Raw genomic sequence first — 27,408 nt, 5'->3', positions numbered from 1 at the left:
AACTCTGAAACCATCATTGAGTAACTGAAAGATAAAAATCATATTGTTTCTGGCTTTTTATGAGTGCTTTCGTTTTGTGTTGAGAAACTTAACATATAAACAGAAAATACTATCCTGGAGAAAAGAAAGTGATTTTTTTTTCCTTTGGCAAATAAGATGTTAGCAAAGACATTTACCTTTGTAGAATTTATTAGAAACAAATTTACCTGCTGTGTTAGTATCCTAGGTTGCTGTCATGTAGGTATGTAAAACCAATGAAATTTATTGTCTCATAGTCCTGGGGGCTAGAAGTCTGAAATCATGGTGTCAGCAGGACCATACTCCGTCTGAGAGTTGTAGAAGAACCCTTCCTTGCCTCTTCCAGTTCCTGGTAGTTTTCTGGCAATTGTGGGCTTTCTCAGCTTGTATCTACACACCCCAATCTCTGCCTTCATCATCACACGGCATTTTCCCTGCCTGTGTCTTCACAAGGCCATCTTTTTATGCAAACACCAGTCTTACTGGATTAAAAGCCCACCCTATTCCATTATGACCTTGTTTAACTTAACTATGACTCTATTTCCAAATAAGATGACCTTGTGCAGCACTGTCAGTTGTTGTTATTCAGTTGTTAAGTCGTGTCTGACTCTTTGTGATCCCACGGACTGTAGCGCACCAGGATTCCCTGTCCTCACCATCTCCTGGAGTTTGCTCAAACTTAAGTCCATTGAGCCAGTGATGCCATTCAACTATCTCATCCTCTGTCATCTTCTTATCCTCCTGAGGGCTAGGACTTCACTGTATCTTTTGGGGGGGGGGGGGACATGACTCAAGCCATAACATCCAGAATCTGCAGTTTTATTTGAGAATGACTTGGAAACCAGGTAAGGCTCTCTGGAGGAGCTGGGTACTCGGTCTAGACCAGAGATCCATTTTCAGAGCTCTGTTATTTATAGGTCACTGGGCTCCCATTTAGATGGTATGAGTTGTAGAAGTGTCACTGAATCAAGTGTAGGAACATTGGAGTTTGAAATTCAGCTCTGCCAGGGGAGTTTGGAGGAGAATGGATACATGTATGTGTATGGATGAGTCCCTTTGCTGTCCACCTAGAACTACCACAATGCTGCTAATCAGCTATCCTCCAATATAAAACAAAAAGTTCTTTTTTTAACAATTAAAAAAAAAAAGAAATTTAGCTCTGCCACCTAGCAAGTGTATGATTTGGGGCTATACATTTGATATCTGTAATCTCTTGTGTTACAGAGGGTAAAAATACCTAGGTTTTTCAGAGGATTAGACACACCTATGTATCTCAAGAGGCAAAAGCACCTAGCCGAGTGGGTTATTGGGAATATTTTAAATTGTTCAAAACAAGACTGTATTCATAGATTAAAATACCTACATTAAAAAGCTTAAGGCTTTATAATCTGTAAAGCACTCCCAAATTAAGATATTATTACACTTAAGAAATCATCAGTCAGTTCAGTTCAGTTGCTCAGTCATGTCCGACTCTTTGTGACCCCCATGGACTGCAGCATACCAGGCCTCCCTGTCCATCACCAAATCCTGGAGTTTATTCAGACTCATGTCCATTGAGTTGATGATGACATCCAACCATCTCATCCTCTCCTTCTCCTCTCACCTTCAGTCTTTCCCAGCACCAGGGCCTTTTCAAATGAGTCAGTTATTCCTATCAGGTGGCCAAAGTATTGGAGTTTCAACTTCAGCATCAGTCCTTCCAATGAATATTCAGGACTGATCTCCTTTAGGATGGACTGGTCCTAAAGGACCATCCAAGGGACTCTCAAGAGTCTTCTCCAACACCACAATTCAAAAGCATCAATTCTTTGGTGCTCATCAAACCCAAGGTCTTAAAAATATTAATATTCTTTCCATAGCACCTGCCATTTATCTTAGACATCACTCGTGCAAGTAAATGGCATTTGACGCAGTTTTGTCCACAGCACTCCTACAATTCCACCTCTTTTTCTTCTTTTTGCCTTTCACCTTTCCCATTTGTTCTTTTTCTGCCTTTTCTCTATTGCTTCTTTCAGGGTTGCTTCAGGGTTGCTTCTCCGCTCGAGGGCATTCAGGATTAACAGAAGCAGCTGCCCACTAACACGGAATGGGTAAGGGTGTGGCCTGCCCACTCAGTTCACTACGTTATACTTACTGCTCGCCTGTGACTGCAGAGCAACTGTGCTGGAGTGCTCCCCAAGGCTGCTGCCCCTCGCGTGTGAGCCCAGCACCTCCCTACAGTTCTGCTTGAAGTTTTCTCCCAAGGTGAGGAAGCCTACTCAACTGGGTGCACCAGCAGCCCTAAATTCTGACACACGAGGGATCAGAGACGCTGGGTAGATGCCTTCGTCTCCCTTCCTTGGGAGGGGTGAGTCTGAGACGGTCTACCCAGAGGGTCCCCAGGTCATCAACAACCCCTCTTTATTGGATTTTGCTCTTTCACTGTCACTGCTTCTTCACCCTTGCTTTCTTCGCCCAAATAGGCCACCCACACCCTACTCCTTATCTCTGGCTATGGAGCTCAAACTAAGACAACATCTGATATTAAAAAAATAAAGAGACAACATCTCATAGACTTCAACTCCATAAGTCTTTAGATATGAATTGTTCCATTTGCAATAATAGAAATCCAACTCACACTAGATTAAGCAAAGAGGGTCCAACTCATAACTGAAAGTACACCTAGGCCTAGGGACTCTAGTTGTATTGTTAGTACTTGAATTCTTTTCTTTTTATTTTTCACTTGCATTGTCCTTTGCACTGACTTCATTCTCAGGCAGTCTCTCTCTAAATGGTGGTCTCTAGATGATTTAGACACATACCTTCCCAGTTTAGAATACAGTAGAAAAAATTCCTCTGTTCCAATAGATATAGAAAAAAAAATCCTGAGTGGAGTTTCACTGGCTTGGTTTAAGCCATATGCCCACCGATGACACTCAGTTCTACCTCATCTTACCTTAAGAAAAGAAACGAAAGGCAAAAGGAGAAAAGGAAAGATATATCCATCTGAATACAGAGTTCCAAAGAATAGCAAGGAATGATAAGAAAGGCTTCCTAAGTGGACAATGCTAAGAAACAGAGGAAAATGATAGAATGGGAAAGACTAGAGATCTTTTCAAGAAAATTAGAGATACCAAGGGAACATTTCATGAAAAGATGGGCACAATACAGGACAGAAATGGTATGGACCTAACAGAAGCAGAAGACATTAAGAAGAGGTGGCAAGAATACACAGAAGAACCGTACAAAAAAGATCTTAATAATCACGGATAACCACAATGGTGTGATGACTCACCTAGAGCCAGACATCCTGGAATGTGAAGTCAAGTGGGCCTTAGGAAGCATCGCTACAAACAAAGCCAGTAGAAGTGATGGTATTCCAGCTGAACTATTTCAAATCCCAAAAGATGATGCTGTGAAAGTGCCACATCCAATATGCCAGCAAATTTGGAAAACTCAGCAGTGGCCACAAGACTGGAAAAGGTGAGTTTTCATTTTAGTCCCAAAGACAGGCAATGCCAAAGAATGTTCAAACTACTGCACAATTGCATTCATCTCACACGCTAGCAAGGTAAGGCTCAAAATTCTCCAAGCCAGGCTTCAACAGTATGTGAATTGAGAACTTCCAGACATTCAAGCTGGATTTAGAAAAGGCAGAGGAACCAGAGATCAAATTACCAACACCCGTGGGATCATAGAAAAAGCAAGAGAATTCCAGAAAAATATCTACTTCTGCTTCTTTGACTATGCTAAACATTTTGACTGTGTGGATCACAACAAACTATGGAAAATTCTTAGAGATGGGAATACCAGATCACCTTACCTGCCTCCTAAGAAACCTGTACGCAGATCAAGAAGCAACAGTTAGAACCAGACATGGAACAACAGACTGGTTCCAAATTGGGAAAGGAGAACATCAAGGCTGTATATTGTCACCCTGCTTATTTAACTTATATGCAGCGTATCTCATGTGAAATGTTGGGCTGGGTGAAGCTCAAGCTGGAATCAAGATTTCTGGGAGAAATATCAATAACTTCAGATATGCAAATGACACCACCCTAATGGCAGAAAGCAAAGAGGAACTAAATAGCCTCTTGATAAAGGTGAAAGAGGAGAGTGAAAAACCTGGCTTGAAACTCAACATTCAAAAAACTAAGATCATGGCATCCAGTCCCATCAGTTCATGTCAAATAGATGGGGAAACAATGGAAACACTGACAGACTTTATTTTCCTGGGCTCCAAAATAACTGCGGATAGTGACTGCAGCCTTGAATTTAAAAGACGCTTGCTTCTTGGAAGAAAAGCTATGACAAAACTAGACAGCGTATTAAAAAGCAGAAACCCCACTTTGCCGACAAATGCCCTTCTAGCCAAAGCTATGGTTTTAAGTAGTCATGTATGGATGTGAGAGTTGGACCATAAAGAAAACTGAGCACCGAGGAATTGATACTTTTGAACTGTGGTGTTGGAGAAGACTCTAGAGAGTCCCTTGGACTGCAAAGAGATCAAACTAGTCAATCCTAAAGGAAATCAACCCTGAAGATTCATTGGAAGGACTGATGCTGGAGCTGAAACTCTAATACTTTGGCCACCTGATGCAAAGAACTGGATCATTGGAAAAGACCCTGATGCTGGGAAAGACTGAAGGCAGGAGAAGGAGACGAAAGAGGACAAGATGGTTGGATGTCATCACCAACTCAATGGACACAAGTTTGAACAAGATCCAGGACATGGTGAAGGACAGGGAAGCCTGGTATGCTACAGTCCATGGGGTCGCTAAGTGTCAGACATGACTGAGTGACTGAACTGAACTGATCTTATCTATCATATTATTTTTGGTATCACACAAGCACAGGACAAGCGAGCCCTGTTCCTATCCCTACAGGGATAAATCTTTCAATTTTACTCATGGATAGCTCTCCAGTTTTGGGTAGAATGAAAGTAAGGTCAACTCTAGGCAAAATCAACGGAAGGGAAAGTGGACCTCTGAGCTCTGAAGCAGGAAAATCTAAGGCTTAGGAAAGACTTAATGGCCAGGACCAGGCCACATTTGAATTTCATTTAATTTTTCACATCATGGGATATATTCTTCTTTTGATTTTTTTTTTCAGTCATTCAAAAGAGTAAAAAGTCTAAAAATTGCTCTTAGATTGTAGGTTGTACAAAAGCACGCAATGGCCAGATTTGGTCCAGAAGCCAGACTGCCCATCTCTGACCTAGATCATTGCCACGGTCCTGGCCCCTCCAATACGTTCCCCATCCTGCCACCAGAGGAATCCTTCTAAGACCAAGTCTCATCATGTTACACACCTGTCTCAGTGACCTTTCATTGCCGCCAGAATAAATTCCACATCTCTTGTTAATGGTAAGTTTCTTCACAATTTCTTGCTGAAACGCTTTCATTTCCTCCAACAAGTCATGCATCCCATATTCCCTGCTCCGACTCCACAATACTGAAATAATCCCTACTCATTCTTCTACCTACTTTTTTCCTCCAGGAAAACTTCCTTAAATTCTTCCCCAAGCCTGGGTTAGGTGTCCTTAGTGTTTTGATAGCACTGTGTAGTGCTCACCTCACAGCACCTATTAAATATGATATCATTAACATCATAATATGTAATTACAATGACCATGTTATTATCATTTCCTGTTTGCCAGCCTGTATCTTCAAGCTGGATGAAGACATCCTTAAGTCTATCTGTTTCTCACTTATATCGCAGTTTCTGAATTGGGGTCTGGCACAAAGATGATGTTCAACAAACATTTATTTGATGAATAAGTAATATGAGGAGAGCTATCTTAGGAGACTTTGCAGAGAAGATGTTCCCTGGGGAGAGTTTTAATAGATGAGTAAGAGTTTATAAATTTGACAGGGTGACTTCCCTGGTGGTCCAATTGCTAAGTTTCTGCATCCCCAATGCAGGGGAATGGGGCTCGATCCCTGGTCAGAGAACTAGATCCCTCATGCTGCAAGTAAAGATCCCTCATGCTAAGACGAAGATCAAAGATTCCACATGCCAGAAGTAGGACCTGGCTCAGCCAAATAAATAAATAAATATTTTGAAAAGTTTGACAAGGAGTGGTAGGCATTTTTAAAGTAGAGTGACAGTTATATTAGACATGGAAGTGGGAGAGACCATTTGAGATACTCAAGTGTGAGTACAGCTTGGAGTTCTTGTTGCCTACTGGAAAATGATGGGAAATAAGGCTAGAGAGATAACTGGAGAACTTGTAGGTGAAGATAATGACTTTAGTCTTAACTTTTCAGGTAATGAAGAGCCTCAGAAGGACAGTTTGTTGGATTTACATTTGAGAAATTTCACTTAGATTTCATTGCACATGGAGATAGTCTAGATACAATGAAAGTGCCTAGGATAAAGTAGACATGATCATTCTGGCAGTAGAGGTAACTGGACTTTGATGCCAGCCTCCTTAGGAAATAATATTGGAGTCTGCAGTGACAATGTATGTAAGCAATAAGGTCCATGTGATTAAAGGAAATGTCAGTGGAAAGTTAGTGGAAGTGTGTATTTAAAACAGGAAAAATGGCCGGATTGGAAATACAGAATTAGGAGAAGTCACAGCCTGTCAATAACAATGTCTGATTTACTAGCCCACATGTGGCTATTTAAATTAAGTTGATTAAAATTATATAAGGGGCTTCTCTGGTGGCTCAAAATGGTAAGGAATCTGTCTGCATTGCAGGAGACCTGGGTTCAATCCCTGGGTTGGGAAGATCCCCTGGAGAAGGAAATGGCAACCCAGAATTCTTGCCTGGAAAATCCCATGGACAGAGGATTAAAAACTCAGCTCATTTGTCAAATTAGCTACATTTCATGTGATCATTAGCCACGTGTGGTTAATGGCTATTGTATTGGACATGCAAAATTATAGAACATTTCCATTATTGTATAAAGTTCTATGGGACAAAACTACACAGATTGTTGCTGACATTGTAGCATATGTCAAGATTGTCCCAGGAGTTCCTCAAAAAGTTAAATATAAAACTACCATATGACCCAGAAGTTCCACTGCTGGGTATACAAGCATACTTCATGTTATTATGCTTTGGTTTACTGTATTTTGCAGACATTGTAGTTTTTTACAAATTGAAGTTGTGTGGCAATTCTGCACCAACAAAGTCTAGCAGCACAGTTTTTCCAGCAGCATTTGTTCATTTCATGGCTCTGTGTCACATTTTGGTAATTCCTTCAATACTTCAAGCCTTCCACCAACAAAAATATTATGAATCACTTAAGGATCAGATGACAGTTAGCAGGTTTTATCAATGAAACATTTTTAAAGTATGTATATTGTTGCTTTAGCATAATGCTATTGCACATTTAATAAACTACAGGACAGTATAAACATATCCTATATGCACTGGGAAAACAGAAAATGTGTGTGGCTCACTTCATTGTGATATTTACTTTGTTGTGTGGTCTGGAATCTAACCCTCAATATCTCCAAGGTATACCTATATATCCAAAAGAATTGAAAGCAGGTACTTGAACAGATATTTGCGTATTAATATTCATAGCAACATTATTCACAATAGCCAAAAGGTGGAAGAAACCTGAGTCCACCAGCAGATGAATGGACAAACACAACGTGTATACATATAATAGAATATTATTCATCCTTAAAAGACATTCTGACATGCAACAATGTGGATGAACCTCAAAGGTACTATGCTAAGTGAAATAATCCAGACACAAAAGGACAAATTATCTGATTCCACTTAAATGAGCTACCTAGAGTAGTCAAATTCATAAAGAAAAAAGTAGAATAATGATTACCAAGAACTGAGGGAAGAGGAGGATGGGGAGATAGTTTAGTGGATACAGAGTTTTTGTTGGGGATGAAAAAAAAAGTTTGCTGTATAGATAGTGGCAATGGTTATACAATATGTATTTAATACCACTGAGTTTTACCCTCACAAATGGTTAAAATGATATCTACTACGTTATACAGATTTTATACTAATAATAGTATAAAAGATTACCCAGAGAGAATGAAGAGAGAAGGAAGAGGAGAAAGAGATTTGTAAGGAAATAAAGAAGAAAATGAAGCCATCAAGGAGATCCAGAAGGTCAGAGGGCTACAATGAGAAACCAGAGGTAGTGCTGTCAAGGAAATGAAGGTGGAGAATAAAAAGCGCTTTTCTGCCCACAGGTCCATTTGTGACATGCTGCCAACCACGTTCCCTATTTAAAACCCACAAGAAAGAAGTACGCCCAGATTACCAAGTCTGAAAAGGTAGCTTGCATCCTTCTGCTTCCTCCCATCCCAGATCTCATTCTAGCCATTACCTAAGGGGATTAAGGACCTTGACTCCACTTTTCTTCTTCATTTTTTCAAGTTCTCTCTGAGAAACTGAAAAGAAAACAGCTCATCACTTTACATATACATATATATACACCCACACATATGTATTTGACTGTGTAAGGTCTTCCAGGATCTTTAGTTGCAGCATGTGGGATCTAGTTTCCTGCTGGGATCGAACCTAGGCCCCCTGCATTGAGAGAACAGAGCCTTAACTCCTGGACCATCAGGGAAGTCCCTCCCTTAACATTTGTTGGAAACATTTTTTGCTTATGTGGCATTGTTTCAATGACACTTCAATGTGGCAGTCTCAAAACAAACATTTAAAAAAGAAAAGGAAAGGTAAATCTGAACAAGAGGATGAAGCAGCATCATTTTTCCATCTCTCCTTACTCCCACATGAGAACAGAGAGACATCTAGATAGGAAAACCGAAACCCATGGGCTACAAGACTTGGTGGCACTGTTACCCCGGGAAGCCCAAAATGCAAATGAAGGCGAAGCAGCCACCAGCTGCCCTAAGAGCTGTGTGGTGTCAGCCCCTGTATGTGAGGGAGGAGGGAAGACCTGCATGGCACTTGGTGCCTGCTGGACCTAAGGACAGGAGAACACCCACCCCTCCAAGAGACCCAGATCTTCACTGGGATGTGAATGGACTGATGGGGTAATGGTGGCTGGAACAGACAGTGGTTTTGCTTCCCAGGAGCACATAAGAGCAAGGGGCTGCAGTAGGAAAGTCTAGAGGGACCACAGCAGTCTCACCCAACTCCCCTCAAAACCGACCTCAGGGCTCCCTTTTAAGACAGAGAGGAAGACCAAGGAGGAACTGCTGGGAGTGGAATGAAAATTGATCAGGACAGCATGGAATCAACTTAAGTGTCCACTGACAGATGGACAAAGATGTGGTGTGTGTATCTAGATATATATAGTGGAATACTACTTAGTCATGAAAAGGAATGAAATAATGCCATTCGCAGCAACATGGATGGACCTAGAGACTGTCATTCTAAGTAAGTCAGGTAGAGAAAGAGAAATATCATATGATATTACTTATATGTTGTATGTAAAATGGTTCAAATGAACTTATTTACAAAATAGAAATAGACTTACAGACATTGAAAACAAATTTCTGGTTAACAAAGGGGAAGAAGGATAAATTATGAGTTTGGGATTAACAGATACACACTAGTATATATATGACAGATAACCAACAAGCACAGAGAACTACATTCAGAATCTTGTAACTACCCATAATGGAAGAGACTATATGAAAAAATATATACATATATATAACTGAATCTCTTTGCTGTTTACCTGAAACTGATGCAACATTATAAATCAACTATATTTCAATAAATTAAAAAAAAATAAACTTTATATCAGGGCTTCCCAGTGGACACTAGTGGTAAAGAAGTCACTTGCCAATGCAGGAGACTCAAGAAATGCAGCTTTGATCCTTGGGTTGGGAAGATCCCCTGGAGAAGGAAATGGCAACCCACTCCAGAATTCTTGCCTGGGAAATCCCATGGACAGGAGCCTGGTGGGCTACAGTCTGTGGGGCCGCATAGAGTTAGATATGACTGAGCATACAGTAAGGCATATCAACATTTTTAATGGGCATGACTAAATTATATTTCCTGGAGATGCATATTTGGGTGACAAACTTTTTTAAAAACAAAGAAGTGAAGACTTAAAACTACCAGGCTAATGGTACTTTTATTGGGAGGGAAGGGGCTGTGATCAGGATTTGGGGAATGCAAAGGACTTCAGGGGTGCCGATCAAGTTCTACTTTCTGACTTGAATGGTGCTTACAAGAGTGTTCACCTTATAATAATTCAATAATCTGTGATTTGTTTTGTTTAGTTTTCTGTATCTGTATTTTTTTGTTTCAATAAAAGCCTGGTAACTACTGTGTGATCCATAAGATTCTTCTAAGAAATTCGGCTTTTTAAAGATAAAAATACCACGCTGAGAGGGGTGACTTACTTATATCCCACACTAGTGGGTGGTCACTCTATTTATAGGATCTTTAAAGTAAGTACATTTTCAGTGAGCTAAGGTGAATAAGGAGACAACTAAAAGTTGTCAAAAATTTTAAAAAGATTAAAATCTGCTTCGAGACAGCAAGGAAACACACAACTTTGAGATAATACCATTTTTTCCCCCATCCAGTATATTGTATCTAAATTGTTAACTGAGCAGCAAGAGCTTTAGTAGAAAAGGCAATCTGCAATCACAGTACAGTCTAAATAAATAGTTACACTAACAATGGTTAACATTAGTTGCTCAAAGATTCTATATACAAGAGAATTGTCTATGTCATCATTGCCTAGGAAGCCAATGCATAGAGCAGAGACTGCTGGGGCATGTATGCCTGTGTGGCAGCGTTTCCCAAAGTGTATTCTGTGGACCACCTGCATCACAATTATCCTGTTTATGATGTGGATTCCTGGAGTCCAACCAGAACTTCAGATTCAGTAGATGAAATGGAGACTAATGCTCTAATGCAGGAAGTTCATCTGAGATTTGTTTAAAAACACAAAAGTTCTATCTAAACAGTACCTTCCTGGTCTGGTCAAAGAACTGAAGACAAGAAACTCTACACTGGCACCTAAACTATCTGTAACAACTATAATGGTCAATTTTCAAGGATGAGCACCTAGAAATTTTGTTACTAGTGTTTGCTATGGTACTGGCTTAAGGACATGCTCCTTTTCTCTCCTAACCAGGAAGATAAAAAAAACAGAATGCTATTTCTATGTGGGCAACCAACTGGATTGCAATAGAAAACCCTTACATTCAAATCTTTAGATTCAAAACTCTATACTCTCAATCTAATGCAGCAACCAGATTTGGCTAAACTAAATTAGAGGCACAATTTAAACTTTAGATGTTCCAAAGACTATCTGGGTTTGTGAGCAGTTTCCTTAATCTTGGAAACCCATAATTTTTCCATCTGAAGATTTAACATTGAATTCCAAGACAACCATTTAATATTGAATAGTATTATTTCTTGGGAGTTACTTATATAGATCTTATGGATGTTGGCCAAATTGTATTTGACACTGAAAAATGAAGGCTTTTAGAGAAAACTGTAATGTCAAACTTTATACCAGTAGTGTGTATGTGTGTGCGTGTGTGTGTATATATATATATATATATACATACATATGCATATTACGTTGCTTCAGTCATGTCCCACTCTTTGCAACCCTATGGACTGGGGATTCAGGCAAGAATACTGGAGTGAGTTGCCATGCCTTCTCCAGGGGATCTTCCTGACCCAGGGATCAAACCCTTGTCTCCTGCATTGGCAGGTGGATTCTTTACCACTAGTGCCACCTGGGAAGCCTATAAATACGTGTGTGTGTGTGTGTGTGTGTGTGTGTGTGTGTGAATAAAGAACTTGTTAGAATAAATGGCAGGATAAGAAGGTGCAGTAAGAGACTGGAAGCACCCATCAGGGTATTAGACATGGGGGTGGCAAGGCTGGCTGTAGCAATGGGAAATAATGGCCAGACTATTTGATCCTGGCCATCAACTCTAGAGCATAAAGGACTTACCTGGAGAGACTCGTTAAATGATATTCTCAGGCCCTGTCTCAGGGATTCTGATTGGCTGGGGTAGAGCTCAGGAATCTGCACTTTTATAATCTCCTAGGTTAAGTCTACACCAGGTGGTCAGCAAGTCATACTTTGAAGAATTTTCAACAGGAGCTATCACCCAGGCTGGCAATGAATATCATCCGTGTATAGTAGGGAATGGTATCTTGGCAACAATTCAAAACAGGATGAGTAGCAGCTAAGAGGTCTGAGGCTCAGGTAGGTAGGTTAACCGACCCAGGATTACCATAATAAATGACCATAAACGGGGGAGCTGAAAACAACAGAAACCTACTCTGTTGCAGGTCTAGAAGCCAGAAGTCCGAAATCAAAGTGTTGGCAAGGCTCTCCTCCCTCCAGAGGCTCTAGAGGAGATTCTGGTCCTTGCCTCCTCCAGCTTCGGGTGGCTGCTGGCATTCTTCAAATTCTGCTCCTCATTCCAACCTCTGCTGCTGTCTTTGCATGGCCATCCCGCCCTCTCTACACGTTTCCCTTCTGGGTGTCTAAGAATACTTGTCATTGGATTTAGGGCCCATTCAGATAATCCGGAATGATCTTGTTTCAAGATTCTTAGCTTAATTATATCTGCAAAGACCCTTCTTCCAAATAAAGTCACAATCACAGGTTCTAGAGATTAGTACGAAAATGTGTTTTGGGAGCACTGACACCATTCAAATGGAATCAGGGGCCAATTCTGGGACAATTAGTTGCCTTGAGTCACTGTCAGAGCAAGGGAGAGCGTGGGGGTGATTGGCAAGAACAGTCTGGCTCCAGTGCTAGAGCAGCCTGACCTTTGAGGGAAGGTCTTGGGGCTCAGATTTAGGGACCAGTCAGAAGCTGGCCACTGACAGATGAGCGGGTTGGAGTAGGAGCTGCAAAGTTGACCTTGTTACCTTGAACTTCTGAGTCAGGATTCTATAATCTCCCCTAACCAGGACTCGACTGTGCTCCTGCCCTTGAACAAAGCTAAGCTGCCACGGCAAGTGGACATCCAGTGGCAGTGGGAAGATTAGAGGCTGAGTCAGAACTGGACCAAAAAGAGCAATTGCACAAATTAGCAGAATCATAAATTGTTGTTTGTTGTTTAGTCACCAATTCACGTCCAACTCTTATGTGACCCCATGGAGTGTAGCCAGGCTCATGGTCCGTGGGATATCCCAGGCAAGCGCACAGGAGTGGGTTGCCATTTCCTTCTCCAGGGGATCTTCCTGACCCAGGGATTGAAACCAACTGTCCTGAACAGGCAGGCAGATTCTTTACTGCTGAGCCACTGGAGAAGCCCAGAATCATAAATACCTATTAATTAAAGTGCTATTATTATTGCCCCTTTTCATCATAATCTTGTGATATCAGTATTAACAATACGGGATCTCATTTAACATACAAGAACACAAGCTTTTAAAGATGAAAGTTAGATAGCCAGTAAGTAGAAGAGACAGAATTTAAACCCAGATCACTCTGGCTCCAAATCCCATTTTCTTTCTACTAAAACATGCTACCTCTCCACAAATTAACTTCCAGTCCTTCCTCTTCTCTCTTTGAACCCTTCCCACCCCATCCTGGGGTTCACTAAGCATAACATGTCAAAACATGTCTTTTTCCACCAAATACCTTACATTAAAAAATGTAACTTGGCTAAGGTAGAACGGTAAATATTTCAAAGCTTTCTAAACTAGAACCACAGGGGTGGGTCTAGGTGGTGAACACTTGATACCTGTGACTATGTCCTATCCATCTTACTGTGGGCAGTAAGGAGGAGCGTGAGGAGTTCAGGCAGAGATCCTGTGCACAGTCCCAAGTCCTAAGCTTGTCTCTCATCTTAAAATCAGGTCTATAATGAGAGTGCCTGTTGCCCATCACTCCTTCCACAATCCCCACAATATTCACCCAATTCATGCTGCCAGTGACGTTGTTATTGCTGTTCAGTCGTGTCCGACTCTTTGCAATCCCATGGACTGTTGCCTTGCCAGGCTCCTCTGTCCATGGAATTTTCCAGCCAAGAATACTGGAGTGGGTTGCCATTTCCTACTCCAAGGGTTCTTCCTGACTCAGGGATCAAACTCATGTCTCCTACAATAGAGGATTCTTCACTGCTGAGCCCACAGTGAAGCCCAGTGACATTCTACAGCTGGTGATATCCAAGTAGTTACTAGTTTCTTCCACAGTGACCCACAGTGGAATGTAACATTGATGATCAAGACCAAGGAAGTCGCTAATACCTTATGCCTCTAGCCCAATGAGGCATTGATGCCCTACAAATACCACCTAATCTGTCCTAAAGATAGTGTCAGTTTGATGACACGTATCATTTATGTTAATAAAGGTTTGGGTACTGGGCCTTGGATCCTCAAACAGCTTGAATGCAAAAACTAAAATTTTCCTGAGCCTGGTGCAAGTTTTAACAATCCTTTAGCTCACCCTATTTCAGGTAATAAGACTGATATATCTTGTCAGGCTTTTCATAGGACTGAGTATATGAGTTTTGGAAATTAATAATAGTCTTGCAAAAGGGCTGGAGGTATTGCAATGTTCATCACCCAGTGAACCAGATCAGCAGTTATTTTGTACAATTCTCAGTGACTGGAACTGTAAATGATGACCTGACCTATGTACACCTTTTCTCTCAACCTGCTTGGGGTCCTTTTCCTGCTCAGTCTCAAAGGCACAATCTTCAATTTAAAAATCCATGAATACTTGTAGCAGTACAAAAGTCAGTTTGACAACAATTTAATATTTTTTCTGGTGGCAATGTCTAGTTTACTTTAAAAAGTTCTTTGAAAATATTTTGGAATAGGTTTGGGTCGTCCTGTCTGAGAACTTGCTAGGAAACCAAAATTGTAAAGTGCTGGTGCCAGGCGTGCAGCGTTTGTTTGGAGCAAGACGTCATCGTGGGAAGCATGTACTTCTTCGGATTACCGTTCGGCGGATTAGAAACCCGCCGAGCAGTCCTAGGTTAGCCCAGATTAACTGCCCTGGGTGCTTCTGGGCCAGAGGGTGAGGGGTAGGAGGTATCTGCTGAACTCGAAATTCGTTATAAGATTTCACTTGGCAAAACATTTGGAGTTAATTTTTACTTAAATCCCATCAGGCTAATAATGAAACTACCAGAAATGATCTGGAATGGTAACTAAATGGTGCCCGCAACCACGTCAGTCGAACCTTCTGCCCCCACGATTCTGTCTGCCCACATGCTTCTGTCTGTCAGCCTCGGCCTCGGGATCAGCTCTTGCCGCATTGGTTGGATTTCAGGAAGGGGGAAACCCACGATTTAAAGGGCTCAGTTTCCACCTGCCAGGCGTCACTTGCAAGGTCCAACTTGCCTTTGGCACATACTTGGGAGAATCTCTCGCTGTCGTTCACCTATTACGATTACTGGTCAGGCGAAAGCGAGGCCCCGAAAAGTGTCCCCTTGGTCACCTTGACAATTTCTAAAAGCGAAACTTGCGCTCTAGGTTAAATCCATACTGAGTCTGCGGGGCGCGGAGTCCCTGCCCAGGTCAGCAGCGCCCGCCCGGCTGGAGGGCGGGTACGGGGGAGGAGCCTGTACAAGGCGTGGTCTTCCGTGGGAGAGAAGGCAGACTTTACCCCCCACCTTCTAAAACCCACACTCCATCCCAGCCAATCAAGGAAGCCTATGCAAATAGGGGCCCTGTCGCCCCGGCAACCATGATGCGCGGCAGCCAATTGAAACCGGTAAGTTGCGGCCCTGCTCCACGATTGGGACGGAAGGGATGAGACAGAGGCCCAATGGGCTGTGGGAACGGTCCTCGGCGGGTTGAGGGGCGGGGATATGCAAATATGGTTTGAAAAGCCGGCGGGAAATCTGAGTTTCGCGGGAGGACCTTGGCGCGTAAACCGTATCCCTTCATTCATTGTCAGCAGCAGCTTCCTGGAGCCATTTTTCAGCTGCCGGCCGCAGCACTCGGGCTGCCGCCGCCGCCTCGCAATCCATTGCATCGGCCGCCCCCGACGCCTTCATCCCCCCTCGGGGCCCGATATCCGTGCGGCCGGGACCCTCCTCTCTCCAGGGCCCCGATTATTTTTGGCCCCCGGGGCCCGTGCGGTGCGGAAAAATAAAAAGAAAAGAGAGAGAAGGGGCTCGGAAGCGCCGGGCGGGGAGGAGAGAAGGAGGAGAGACTTGGAAACTCCGACTGCAAATAATAAAAGAAATTGCAAACAATACGTTAATATTACCATAGCAATAAAAAGAGCAGGAGCGAGAGATGAGAAAGGGGATCCAGCCCGCCCTGGAGCAGTACCTGGTGACCGCCGGGGGTGGGGAGGGGGCGGCTGTCGTCGCCGCGGCCGCTGCAGCCTCCATGGACAAAAGGGCACTGCTAGCCAGCCCCGGCTTCCCCGCCGCCGCCGCCGCCCCGAGCGCGTACATCCAGATCCTCACCACGAACACTTCCACCACCTCCTGTTCCTCTTCCCTCCAAAGCGGCGCCGTCGCCGCCGGCCCCCTCCTCCCCAGTGCCCCCGGCGTGGAGCAGACCGCTGGCAGCCTCATCTACACCACGCCGCACGGACCCTCCGGCAGAGCCGGGCTGCTGCAGCAGCCACCAGCACTGGGACGCGGCGGCAGCGGCGGCGGCGGCCCTCCGGTAAATGCCCTCCCGTCCCCACCGTCCCCAGCCCGGGCGGGAGGTGGGCTCGCATCGCGCGGGGTGGTGGGCGCGCTGCGGGCGGCCCTTGGTGGGGAGCGCGGGGCCGAGCGTCTCGGGCTTCGGCGGCTGCCCCTCCAGCGAGGGTTTATTGTTAAAGACTCGTGTGTTGCCCCCCGCCAGCGCCCGGAGGGTCGGGGGGCTCCGCCGCGAGCGCGGGGCGGCGGGGATCGCCTAGGCGCGAACCACATCAAACACTCCGAAACTTTTCGTGGCCCCCCCTACTCTTCTTTTCCTGCACTTTTCCCTACCCCCACTCTCCCCTCCCCTCCAACTCGAAGCTTCCTCTTTCTCGGGCGTAGGAAGGGGTCACGCCCCGGATGGAGAAGGGGGTGGAGGAGGGAGTAGGGAACTGGGGAGTGGGAGACTCCGGGGGGTGGAAACTGGGGTGGGGGTCCTGGGGCTGATGGCCCCCCCTTCCGGCCTCCGAGGCCCGTTGGCAGCCGGGGGTCCCTAAGGCATGCTCGGAGTGCAGGGGCTCTTGCCAGGTTGCGTTTTGACACATTTGGGGATCTGTTAACTCCCGGCAACAAAGGGCCTGGGGGGAGTGGAGGGGGGCGGTGGAGCAGGGAGCCGGGTGCGGGCCCGGGCGTGGGCTGTCTGGGGGGTGAGGGGCTCGCGGGCTGGCGGCCCCGGCCTGGGCGCATCCTGGCGGTGGCCGCGGCGGCGCCCGCGTGGCCCGAGCGCCCGGGCCTTCCTCGCCGGGCCCCGGGCCTGCCCTTGACCCGCCTCTCCCCTTGCCCCTTCCTTCCCCCCGCCCTGTCCCCCTCTCCGCCCCCCGGCGACGGAGGGCGGGGGCAGCCGTGTTCCCGTCCCGCCGCCTGGGTCTGTCCCTCTCCCCGGGACCCGCCGGTGACGTTTCGCACACGTGCGCGGAGGACGCGCCTGTGACTGGGGAGGAGGCGGCGGCGGCGGGAGGGGGCGCTGGAGGGGGAGAGGGGGCACCCACTTCCTCCTGCTCGCCGGCTCCCTGGCCTGGGACCGTCCCGGCGCCCTCGCACCCGCCCCCGGCGCGGCCACCCTCCCTCTCCTCTCCCCGGCACCCCCCCCCTCCACGGGCGCCCGCCCTCGCCCGGCGCCGCCGGTCCGCTCGGCCCTCCGGGCCCCCTCTCCAGCCGGCACCCCCCACCTCCCCCCCGGAGCCAGGCTGGTTTCGGAAATGCCCTTACAGCAGCAGGTTAGTGACCGGGACGGCTCGGGGGGCCGCCGCGGCCGCGGGGGCACCGGATTCTGTTGGGGGGCTGGAGCCGTGAGGGTAGGCGGTTGAGCGGGGTTTTGGAGTGGGAACGGGGGGTTGGGTGCTCGAGGGAAATGAGTAAGCAAGAAAAATGTAACTAAGTAAATGCCCCGGCCTCCGGTTCTAGGAACCCGGGGGGCAGGAGTGTCCGCCCCAGGGGGTAGGTATGGCGTTTACGTGGATTTTTTCCTAGGGGGGCCGAGGGATGGGCGATCGGAGGGGGGCTTCTCGCCGATGGCCGAGTTGAGCTCTGTTTTCTGTCTTCCTTCCCTTGTGCTGGAGGGGGAGGGGGGCGGGTCAGAGGGTAGGGTGTCTGTAGGATTCCCAGGCCACCCGCCACCCCCTCCCTTTGTCCCTGTAATTTATAAAGCGCCTTTGAGAGATGATTTAGGTCAGTATGCGGCTTCTTTTTTTGTTGATACTAGAAAGAAGTGTGGCCGGGAGGTCTTCCCCCTTTCTCCTTTTCTCTCCCGCATTCCCTTCCTCCATGCCTCCAGTCTTCTCCCGCGTGGTGAGGCTTGGCCCCCACGAGGCTAGGAACAAACCAGACCCAGTTTAGATAAATGGTGGGTTGGTCGTACCCGTCGTTGACCTCACCTTGTCTCGGCTCCGAATGGTCTGAAATTTGGGGAGACTCAAGATTCTGCAGAGGTCTTTAAGAGCAGCAGCACCCAGGCAGCACTTCGGGGGCAAGAGATGCGTCTGGGAAGAATGAAATATTTTATTTCCTGACTCTTCTCAATTTCTCCTAGAGTTGGGTCTTAAGTGCTTTTCAGCCCCGGAGATACTTGCTAGGGATGTGTGATACCTTCTCAGTCAAAGAAGCTCTCCTCGCGTTTAGTGACTAGGGTCTGCCAGCAGGGGGGAAAAGAGTATAGGACCTGCTCACACATACAGTATCCACTGTGCCGGATTCTCAGTCACAGGAATATGCCACGCTTTTACTGGCATTAAATACTATTACTGACTTGAACTAAACATGCTTGGATATATTTCAAGCATATATGCCCCCTACTCGGTTCTGCGCCTATATCATAAACCTAATCTGAAACAACCAGCTATTGACATACTTCTGGGATTGGATTCAGATTTATGGGAGGGTAGTTTTGATCATGGGAAATTGAGACCACCGGTTTTTTTTGTTGTTGTTTTTTTTTAACTTTTGAATTTTAGCCCACTTGGGCTGAGTCTTTGAAACTGTGTATCCAAACTTCTCTGTAGTTCCTTGTATTTAAGTATAGAAAATTACCCTCACCACCTTCCAAGCTATTTCAAAACTTTATCCTCCTTTTCATGAGATTATTATTGTAAAGACACGAAAACTGTATATAAAGTTTGGTTTCTTTTTTTTTTCTTATCAAAATTGTATTAGCCCTCTATTTAAGTCTTGAACTTTTGTTGATATTCTTTCCCTAAGCAGGAGAGACAGCACAGGGAGAGCTAAGTGATTGGCTGAGCAAAGAGATCATTTAAACACTTTCCATCCAAAACAGGTTGAGAAATCCTGTTGAGGTTGCCAGAGTTGCAGACCTACCTGGTTCTGATTTCCATGTTCTGTCTTTGGAATTTAAAACTAAGAGCATACTCTTCACCTTTTTTTTTTTTTTTAATTAATGTGGGGGAAAAGTCCATATATATGTGTGTATCTATTATTTGTATATATATAATATATATATTATATATATATACACATTTAGTACGGTCTTACTAGCTGCAGTTGCCTGTGTCATTTACAAGTCATCAGATCTTAGGCAAATAATAATCTCTCTCACAACACCACTGTAAAAAGGGGGCAATAAGAAATATGAACATGAAAGTTTTTTTTAGGGTTAAATATGACAGTGCAAGTAAAACTTAGCACTGAACCAGGCAAATAGTAGATGCCTAATAAAATGAATATCCAGAAATGTTTGTGTTTTTTTTTAACTTAGAGAAATAATGTAAGAACATGTGCACACTGCCCCTTTGTTGACATGTGTGAGTAAAATGGCTAAAACTCTTCTAAAGTGGTAACATAACTATTTATACCTGATTAACTTGAGTGTTTAAATCCATATGTCACGGCGATCTTCAAGAATGGTTAAAATAGGGACACATCACTAGGACAGGCCTGTGTTAGAGATGGCGGTGATGTACTGCCCAAGCATGAGCTTGTGCCTTGAGTTGTGACAAATCTAGATCAACTCACCCTCACTTTCTGGCCTTGCTCCTCTCTTGATCCCAGGGACCTACCACCCTTGGGTGCAGCCTGTGCTGTGTAGCTTTTGTAGAACTGAGCTCTTCATCATTGCCATGTCAGGGATAGGCACCAGGTAAATGCAGTTTCAGATGGTGAGCTGTTGGGCACAGAAGCGGTCTAGGGAAACCACAGTCAACAAGTGCTGTTTTCTAGAACAGAAGGGGCTTCATCATTTTCTACCTCTGCTAAAAAGCAGCTGAATGATTTCATCCCACTTCTAGAAAGTTTGGGATCTATTAATGCAAGAGACAATGACCTGTCACATCTGATTTAATTTGATCCAGTCACAGCAACCCGCTGATTAGACTTTGGGAAGGAACCCACAATGCTTGAAATTTCCCTGTAAGAATGGAGAAACCATAGGTGCTACAGCTGAGTCTTTTTTTTTTTTTTTCCTGTATGAGTATAAAAGAAGAAAAATGCTGGGTTCCTGTGGTTCTGTACTCAATAATCTTGCTTCTGCTGAGATAGATGGTTGGTGCCAAGTTTAAGCTAGGAGAGAATTTTTAGTCACTACATACCCCAAAATGGAAGTTTTAATATAATGCAGTGCCCAGACTCGGGCAGTACAAATAGCTCCACTATAATCAGTACCCATGGTGCCACTCTAATCATCCTCTGAAACAAAGCACTCTTAAATGTGGCTCTGTGAGCTAAGGAACCCAAGCTTGCGAACAGGAAAGGATTTTTTTTTTTTCTGTTTTTCTATAAATCGTCACCTTGTATAATACTTGGAAGAGTAGATTCTGAGATTAATGTTGTGTTGTGTAAAAGCTAACTTGAAAACAGAAAATAATACTCTAAGCTTAGACATGAATAAATAACAGCACCTGGAGATTGAAAGGTTGTAGAGAAAAGTGGCTTTTATTCTCATTTCTTACAGGTATAATGCATAGTTGTCTTTTATTGCCACTCCCAGTGATACACCATCCATACCTTTAGCCTCTTTCCAAAGGACCTGGACCCATTTGGCAAGGCTTCAACTATTCATAGTTGATTTTCTGACTGCTTTTCTAATTTGACATGAGTTACATATATTCCATTTGTATGTCCAATTTTCATCCACTTTCCTAGGCTGACCAACTCCCAATTCTTTTTTAACCACCTACTTTCTACTAACATTTTAAACTAGGATGAGTGAAAAATCAACCACTGCCTGTGTTCACTAAATCATGTCCCTCCTAGATGCACATGAAACCACCGCAAATAGTGCATGGCAAAGAAGGTAGATTGCAATTCTTATCAGATGCTGTTTCATTTTAGTTTTTAAATAGAGGAACTTCCCTGAATTCTTTGAAGTACTAGGCATGTGGCTTAATGCATATTTTTCATGCTTGTTAGCAGCTTAAAAATAGTGTTTCGGGTACTGTATTTACAATGGCTAAGACGCTTTTTTTTTTTTTAACTAATCATTTTTCAGGGGAGTAAGAAGTCCAGCTCACTGGGAAAGTAGTGAGTTTAGGAAACCACCAATGGTATCTCCTTCCTCCTACCCTGACCCCCTCTTTGGCTTCCAAGAGTGACTTGGAAAATGTATCTTACACAAGGACAAGTTGTACAGCAGAAGAGAAAAAAGCGGCAACTGGGATGGGGTCAAGGAGTCCACAAAGGGCACGGGATAATAGAGAGGGATCATACATATAGCTTCTGCATCAGTAAAAAGGAAATCGGTTTATTTTCTGTTGGCACTTTTGCTTCAAACGCTCTTCCCCCAAAGCAATGCATTTTTAGAACTCAAAGAATGTGTGAGTTACAAGAATGTATTCTCAGGCCGCCTCCAACTTTACCTGGGGATCAATCTTGTTGCTGTGGCGGCTACGGTTATCTACAGTAGGGGTGCCCAAGCTCCTGGATCAAAGAGGTAAACCCTCTGGTCACCAGATTGTAATCACAAAGCCTATGTACCTTGCTTTGCTGGAGAACCTGGGTGAAACAGACCACTGCTTAGGTTTAGGTCAGCGGAGGTTGATAGAACAGACAGCTGATGGAATAGAGAGGACTTCAGAGGAGGTAGGAAGAATAAAAGTAATTGACTTCCGTCTGCTTTCTATTACTTTAGCCCAACCATCTGGGGCCATTTCTAGTGTCCCGGCAGCATTCTTATAACAATTCTTATAATTAGCACAGGCAATAATTGATATTCTTGATGGTCTTTGAATCATAACATGTGAGGGCTGTAAAAGAAGAATCATCATGTGACCCAATACCCTTCATTTCACAGGTGAGGAATTAAGACCCAGTGCAGTTGAGTTACTTACCCAAGGTCATAAGCTAACTAGCGACAAAGCCAGAACTGAAACCGGAGACTTGAATTCTTAGAAGCCTCATGCGCCAAGAGAAAGTTAACTGTGTCCCATGTGCCCTGTATGGGAAAATTGGGATGAGTAGAATACATTTCAGATTGCCTTCAGGAATGGTTACACTTTTTGAAAATAGACACATACAAAAGTGTCCTTTGAACAGTTGGCTTTAGAGTAACAGCTCATTCTCAAAGATACAAAATAAGTGAAGCTCCTTTAGATGTTCAGTGAAAGGGAATTTTAAAAAAAAACAAAACAGAAGGAATGACTGACTCATAGAAACGTGATAGTAGCATGTTTAAAGCTTTATGTGTTATTTGCAGACTTCTGTGGATATGACACTTCCGGTGCTCGGAAAGTGAAACATATACTTCACTGAGAATAGAACCTGGAAAGATTTTTGCCATCCTCTTTGGGAGAGGGGCACGCCGTCGCTCTGGTGTTGGAGATCTGTCTGGGCCGTCTACATCCTGGGTGACTGCTGTGTTTTTTAGAGGTCAGGGGCCCTTGCCTAGTGACCTTAGACCAGGTGCCCTGCCGTCTTTGAAGATTGCTGGCTAAACAGAATGGCCGGTCAGTTTAACTCTTTCAGAGGAAGTCCTCATCCCCTAAAAGCCAGAATTAATTTCCTTAAAACGTCTTCTTTTACTCCTGAAATTGAGAAAGCTTAAAAATAGAATCACTTCAAGCCCTGAAGCCAAAAAGTGAAACATAATCCAGTGTGGCGGTAGTCCACTGACTAGTTAGGAGGCGGGGATATATGGCTGGTCTATAATCCACAGACCGGAAAGGTGCCGCATGCAGGTACAGTCTAGATCAGGGCAACTGTTGGTGAGACCTGTGGTCAACAGTGAAGCTGATTTCCCCTGGAGGGCTCTATGGAGGATGGAGTCCATCTCTCAGGAAGCGGGGGAGCTAACCACCCTTGGTGCTCCCAGCCAGCTCATGCCTGGCTACCCAGGAGATCCCGTTGGCTCTTCCAGCCTGACTGCTGAGAAAGGCTTCTCTGAGCTCTGGTTTTTATGATCCTGAATGTTGCAGCTCTGGACACTGGGGGTCACGGGAGGTCCACTCAGAGCCTGTAGACTTCACCCCTCCTTTGCTCCTTTTCTGTGTCTGATGCTTTGAGGCTCCAGAAATAGAACCCGAGCAGCCATGCTGTGGCCCCATCCCTTCTGAGCCTTTCTAGGTTTGGCGGCCCTTAGGAGAGGTGAAAGCTTCTACGTACCCAACCCATACCCTCCACCTAAAGGGCAAAGTAAACGGCAGCCAAGTAGAAGATTCAGACGATGGAGCGTGAAGCCAGTGTCTGGGTTCTTATTTTCTCACCAGCTGTGTCACTTTGGGCAAATCCGCCTAACTTCTGCATCTTCATTTCCTCCCCTGTAAAATGGGGGCATCATCATACCTACCTCATGGGATCCGGAAGATTAAGTGAGTTCATATCGTAAGGTGTCTAGACCAGTGCCTGGCCCATGGGAAGAATTCTGTGGATTCTTGATGAAATTGCTCTTTCCATTCATGCTGTCTCAGGCCCTTCCTCCGGTGGTTTATTTTCAGAACCAGCCCCAGCGTTCATCCAAACCCAGTGATGCCTCTAAAAATGACGGTGATGGGGAGGAGCAGTGAACCACGAGGCGGGTTCTCCTAAACGTATTCTTTAGGATTTTTGTATGTCTTTATAAATTGTGCATGGACTTGGGAGAAAGAGCAGAAAAATAAGCTCTTTATTATAATAGCCCTCTCAGTAGTGATAGTTTCATGACTAGAATTTTTATTTCTGTGATTATTTGTGCTACGAAAGTTGCAACTATTAACGTGCTGTCACCTCTGTACAGTAAACAAGGGCTTAAGACAGAATGGCGGAGATCAGGATGTCTGAGGTCTCTGGGCCCCAGCAGGATGGGGAAGTCCCCACGTCAGTGTGGGGGAGGGGGTCTGTCTCTGGGTGGACCCCACCCCCACTCCTTTCTCATCACTGGCTGGCGGTGCCCGGTGGTTTGGTGTGTTATGCCTGTTCCTGCCACTTATCCCCTCACCTCTCCCTCTGCCTGGCGTTTATAGAAGGATGCTCGAATGACTTATCAAATTAATTACAACCTCCTCCCTACCGTTTGAGGTCCCGGGAAATCTCACCCTTCCCGTTCTTCTTCCCAGCTGGGATGCTGGCGGGCACAGCGTTTAAGGTGCTGCTGCTTTCCTTCTTTGTTGTTCGGTCGCTCACTCATGTCCAACTCTGTGACCCCGTGGACTGCAGCTCGCTAGGAGCTTTGGCTCTAGTGCATGTATTTGCTCGCTCTTCTCTGCTCTTCCCAGTGGCCTATCAAGGACACGTCCTGCACAGAGACTCCACTGATTCCCGGGGCCTCGGGCTGCCTCCCCTTCCTCGAGTTCCTGCTTCCTTCCTTCCTGTAGCACTTCTTAGTTCTCCTTCCATCCCTATCAGCCGTGCCCTTGACTCGCTCTTCCTCCAAACCCACAAGCTTCAAGAAAACCGGCCTGTGGTTTGTCTTCATGTTGTCCTTGCTTTGGCTTCTCCATCGTGGATGCTCAATTATTTGAGAAGAGGCCTTTTCATCAGGCAACCATAATGTGATTGGCACCCCAGTCTTCCTGTCGAGGACGCAAAAGAAGTATGAGGTGTGCGATCCACCCACTCTGAGTTTACAGTCTGTTTGGGGAGCCAGGCTTTAAACACAAGCTGAGTCGCAGGCAAGACTAAACAGGAGTCAGGATGAAAACACGACTCATCTCGTCCTCGGATGTACAGTGTCGACAGGAGGTGCCTGCTGGGCCAGCAGAATGGGGAGGCCATGGCTCCCGTGGTCACCAACCTTAGAGCACATGCAGGTGTACTTCTGGATCACCTGGGCACTTTGGAGAAGTACCCCCTTCTAGACATGAGATTTTGAAAGTGTCCCAGGTCATTTTAATGTGCATTCAGTTGGAGCCTCTGGACTAGGTGGACAAGGAGGGCTGGGGAGGCTGATCATGGCTGGGGAGACATCACCAGGCCAAATAGGGAGGCAGGAAGTAGGCATAAGGAGACCAGCTGGAGCAGCGTCCGTACAGGGAAATATTCAGACCTGACACTGGATACATTGGGATGACTCGTCTAGAATAGAGATTGCCTTGCTGCAAGGGCTGGGGGTATGGGAAAGTGAAAGTGTTAGTCCCTCAGTGTCCGACTCTTCGCGGCCCCACAGACGATAGCCCGCCAGGCTCCTCTGTCCATGGGATTCTCCAGGGAAGAATACTGGAGTTGGTAGCCATTCCCTTCTCCAGGGGCTCTTCCTGACCCAGGGATCAAACTCAGAGCTCCCGCACTGCAGGCGGATTCTTTACTGTCTGAGCCACCAGGGGTGGGGAGGGGCGGGTATGGGAAGGTGAGAATAAGTAGCATGGGGGTTGGTCTTGAACAGAGAAGAAATGCCCTTTCTGAAGAGTGCCAAGGGACCCCGCCCCAGGTGATGGTTGCCAGAGGGGAAAGCAGGCTGCGTTTGTTGCCAGGTCTTCAAGTGTCTTAAAATGGCCAGGAATCTACCAGTTTTTAAATGTTGGCTCAATTAAAAAGGAAAATGTGCAAGCCAAACAAAATAGGTCTCTAGGCCAGATCCTGGCTTCAGCGCGGCCTCTCAGCAGTCTCTGGTCTATGGGATAATAATAGCTAATGTTTATCAAGTGCCCGCGCGTGGAGGGCACTAAACTAAGTGCTCTACGTGCATTAGCACATTATCCATATAACCTGTGAAGTGGGTATCATTATCATGCTTATTCTTCACAGGAAGAAGCAGACAGTGAGGGGTTAAGAGGCTAGCTCTGGGTTTCACTGAGGAGTGAGGCAGGTGAAATTGAACCCAAGGAGCCTCGCTCCGAGGTCTCTGCTTATTTTTTGTCTTTATCCTCTATGGTCTCCGTTGCAGTAATGATTCCATAGTACGGACCCGGATACCTGTCACAAAGAAGGGATCCGTGTTTATTCCAGGCTACTCGAGACTAGGAATTGCCTGCAGTGTTCCAGATGCAGGTGTCCAGGCACTTTACCCTCAGTCAGAGAAGTGCCCTGGCCTTCTGGAACATTTGGGAAACACCGCTGCAGGTGGTTGAGCACAAGCAAAGGTTCTTGCAGCTGGAATGAGCTGCAGAATCAGGAGCTGCCTCCAGAATCAGCGCACATTCCATTCATCCCAAGTCCTTCCTCGCAGACCCCAGAAACATGGGCCAGGTGCACCGGTATCCCATACCTCCCCTTTTCCCAACTTCTGTATTTCTAGCTCATTGCCAAAAGCAAACCATCCAAAGAAATGTGACCCAAAACCCAAAGGAGGTGAAACAAGGACCTCCCAAAAGGCCAATAATCTTAGGGGGTCCAAGTGAGCATTGTTGCCTGACCCAACACCGCTGGGAACCATGGCAGTTCACTGGACACCCTGCCCTTGAGGGATTTGCTTTGCCTGATAGTAGGAAGGCTTTCCATTCTGTTGGGTCTGGGCCTGCCTGGAACAGGTTACCAAGTGGACAAAAAGCCAGAAATCCCCCTGGAAAGAGAATTGGGGCATACCATTTAGAGCCTGAGTGCTACAGTGTCAATGAATCTAGACGCAGGACAGCAACAGGGATGGTGTGAAAGGCAAGGTGGAAGAGAGAAGAAATACATGACCTTGGCTCCCAACATGGTTAGCTTATGGGGCTGAAAGAATGGAACTGAGTTTTTCCTCCATCAGGGTTTTGCACCACGTGGAGGGAATGATGAGTTTGGAATGTGTTGGCTGTGAGGGATGCCAGGGGCCACCCAGCTTTCTAAGAGGCTGGGACCCAGCACTAGAAATATGGCTTTGGCACAGAGGTTAGAGGGGAAGGCTTGATGAACAACAGCCAGCCAAGAACTGATCTCCCTAACTTTAAAAAAAAAAAAATTAACGTGGTGCCACATAAAACCTTTCATTTTCACTTCTCCCTTTATAATATGAAAACGAGACAGATTCATCAGGTTGATTTGGGGTGGGGGGGAGATCAATACTGTCAGGGCTCCCAGAGACGAGC

At 45.5% G+C, this 27,408-nt stretch overlaps 1 protein-coding gene across 3 annotated transcripts in view; it reads left to right on the top strand.

Moving 5' to 3' along the window:
* The first annotated feature begins 16,016 nt into the window (after nt 1-16,016).
* Nucleotides 16,017-27,408, top strand: part of E2F3 (E2F transcription factor 3) — an 83,336-nt gene continuing 71,944 nt past the window's right edge. For 2 of the 3 annotated variants that reach the window (XM_043908422.1, XM_043908421.1), the window contains exon 1: nt 16,017-16,529. In XM_043908422.1, coding sequence (XP_043764357.1) covers nt 16,149-16,529 — 381 coding nt within the window. In that variant the 5' untranslated portion in view covers nt 16,017-16,148. Of the gene's footprint in view, nt 16,530-17,369; nt 17,767-27,408 lie in introns of those variants that run through there. The other variant, XM_043908424.1, reaches the window with a different exon arrangement.

The sequence above is a fragment of the Cervus elaphus genome, chromosome 7, assembly GCF_910594005.1.
Source record: "Cervus elaphus chromosome 7, mCerEla1.1, whole genome shotgun sequence".
NCBI classification, from domain to species: domain Eukaryota; kingdom Metazoa; phylum Chordata; class Mammalia; order Artiodactyla; family Cervidae; genus Cervus; species Cervus elaphus.
Note: the sequence above shows the minus strand (reverse complement) of the source record. Positions and strands in the feature narration are given on the sequence as shown.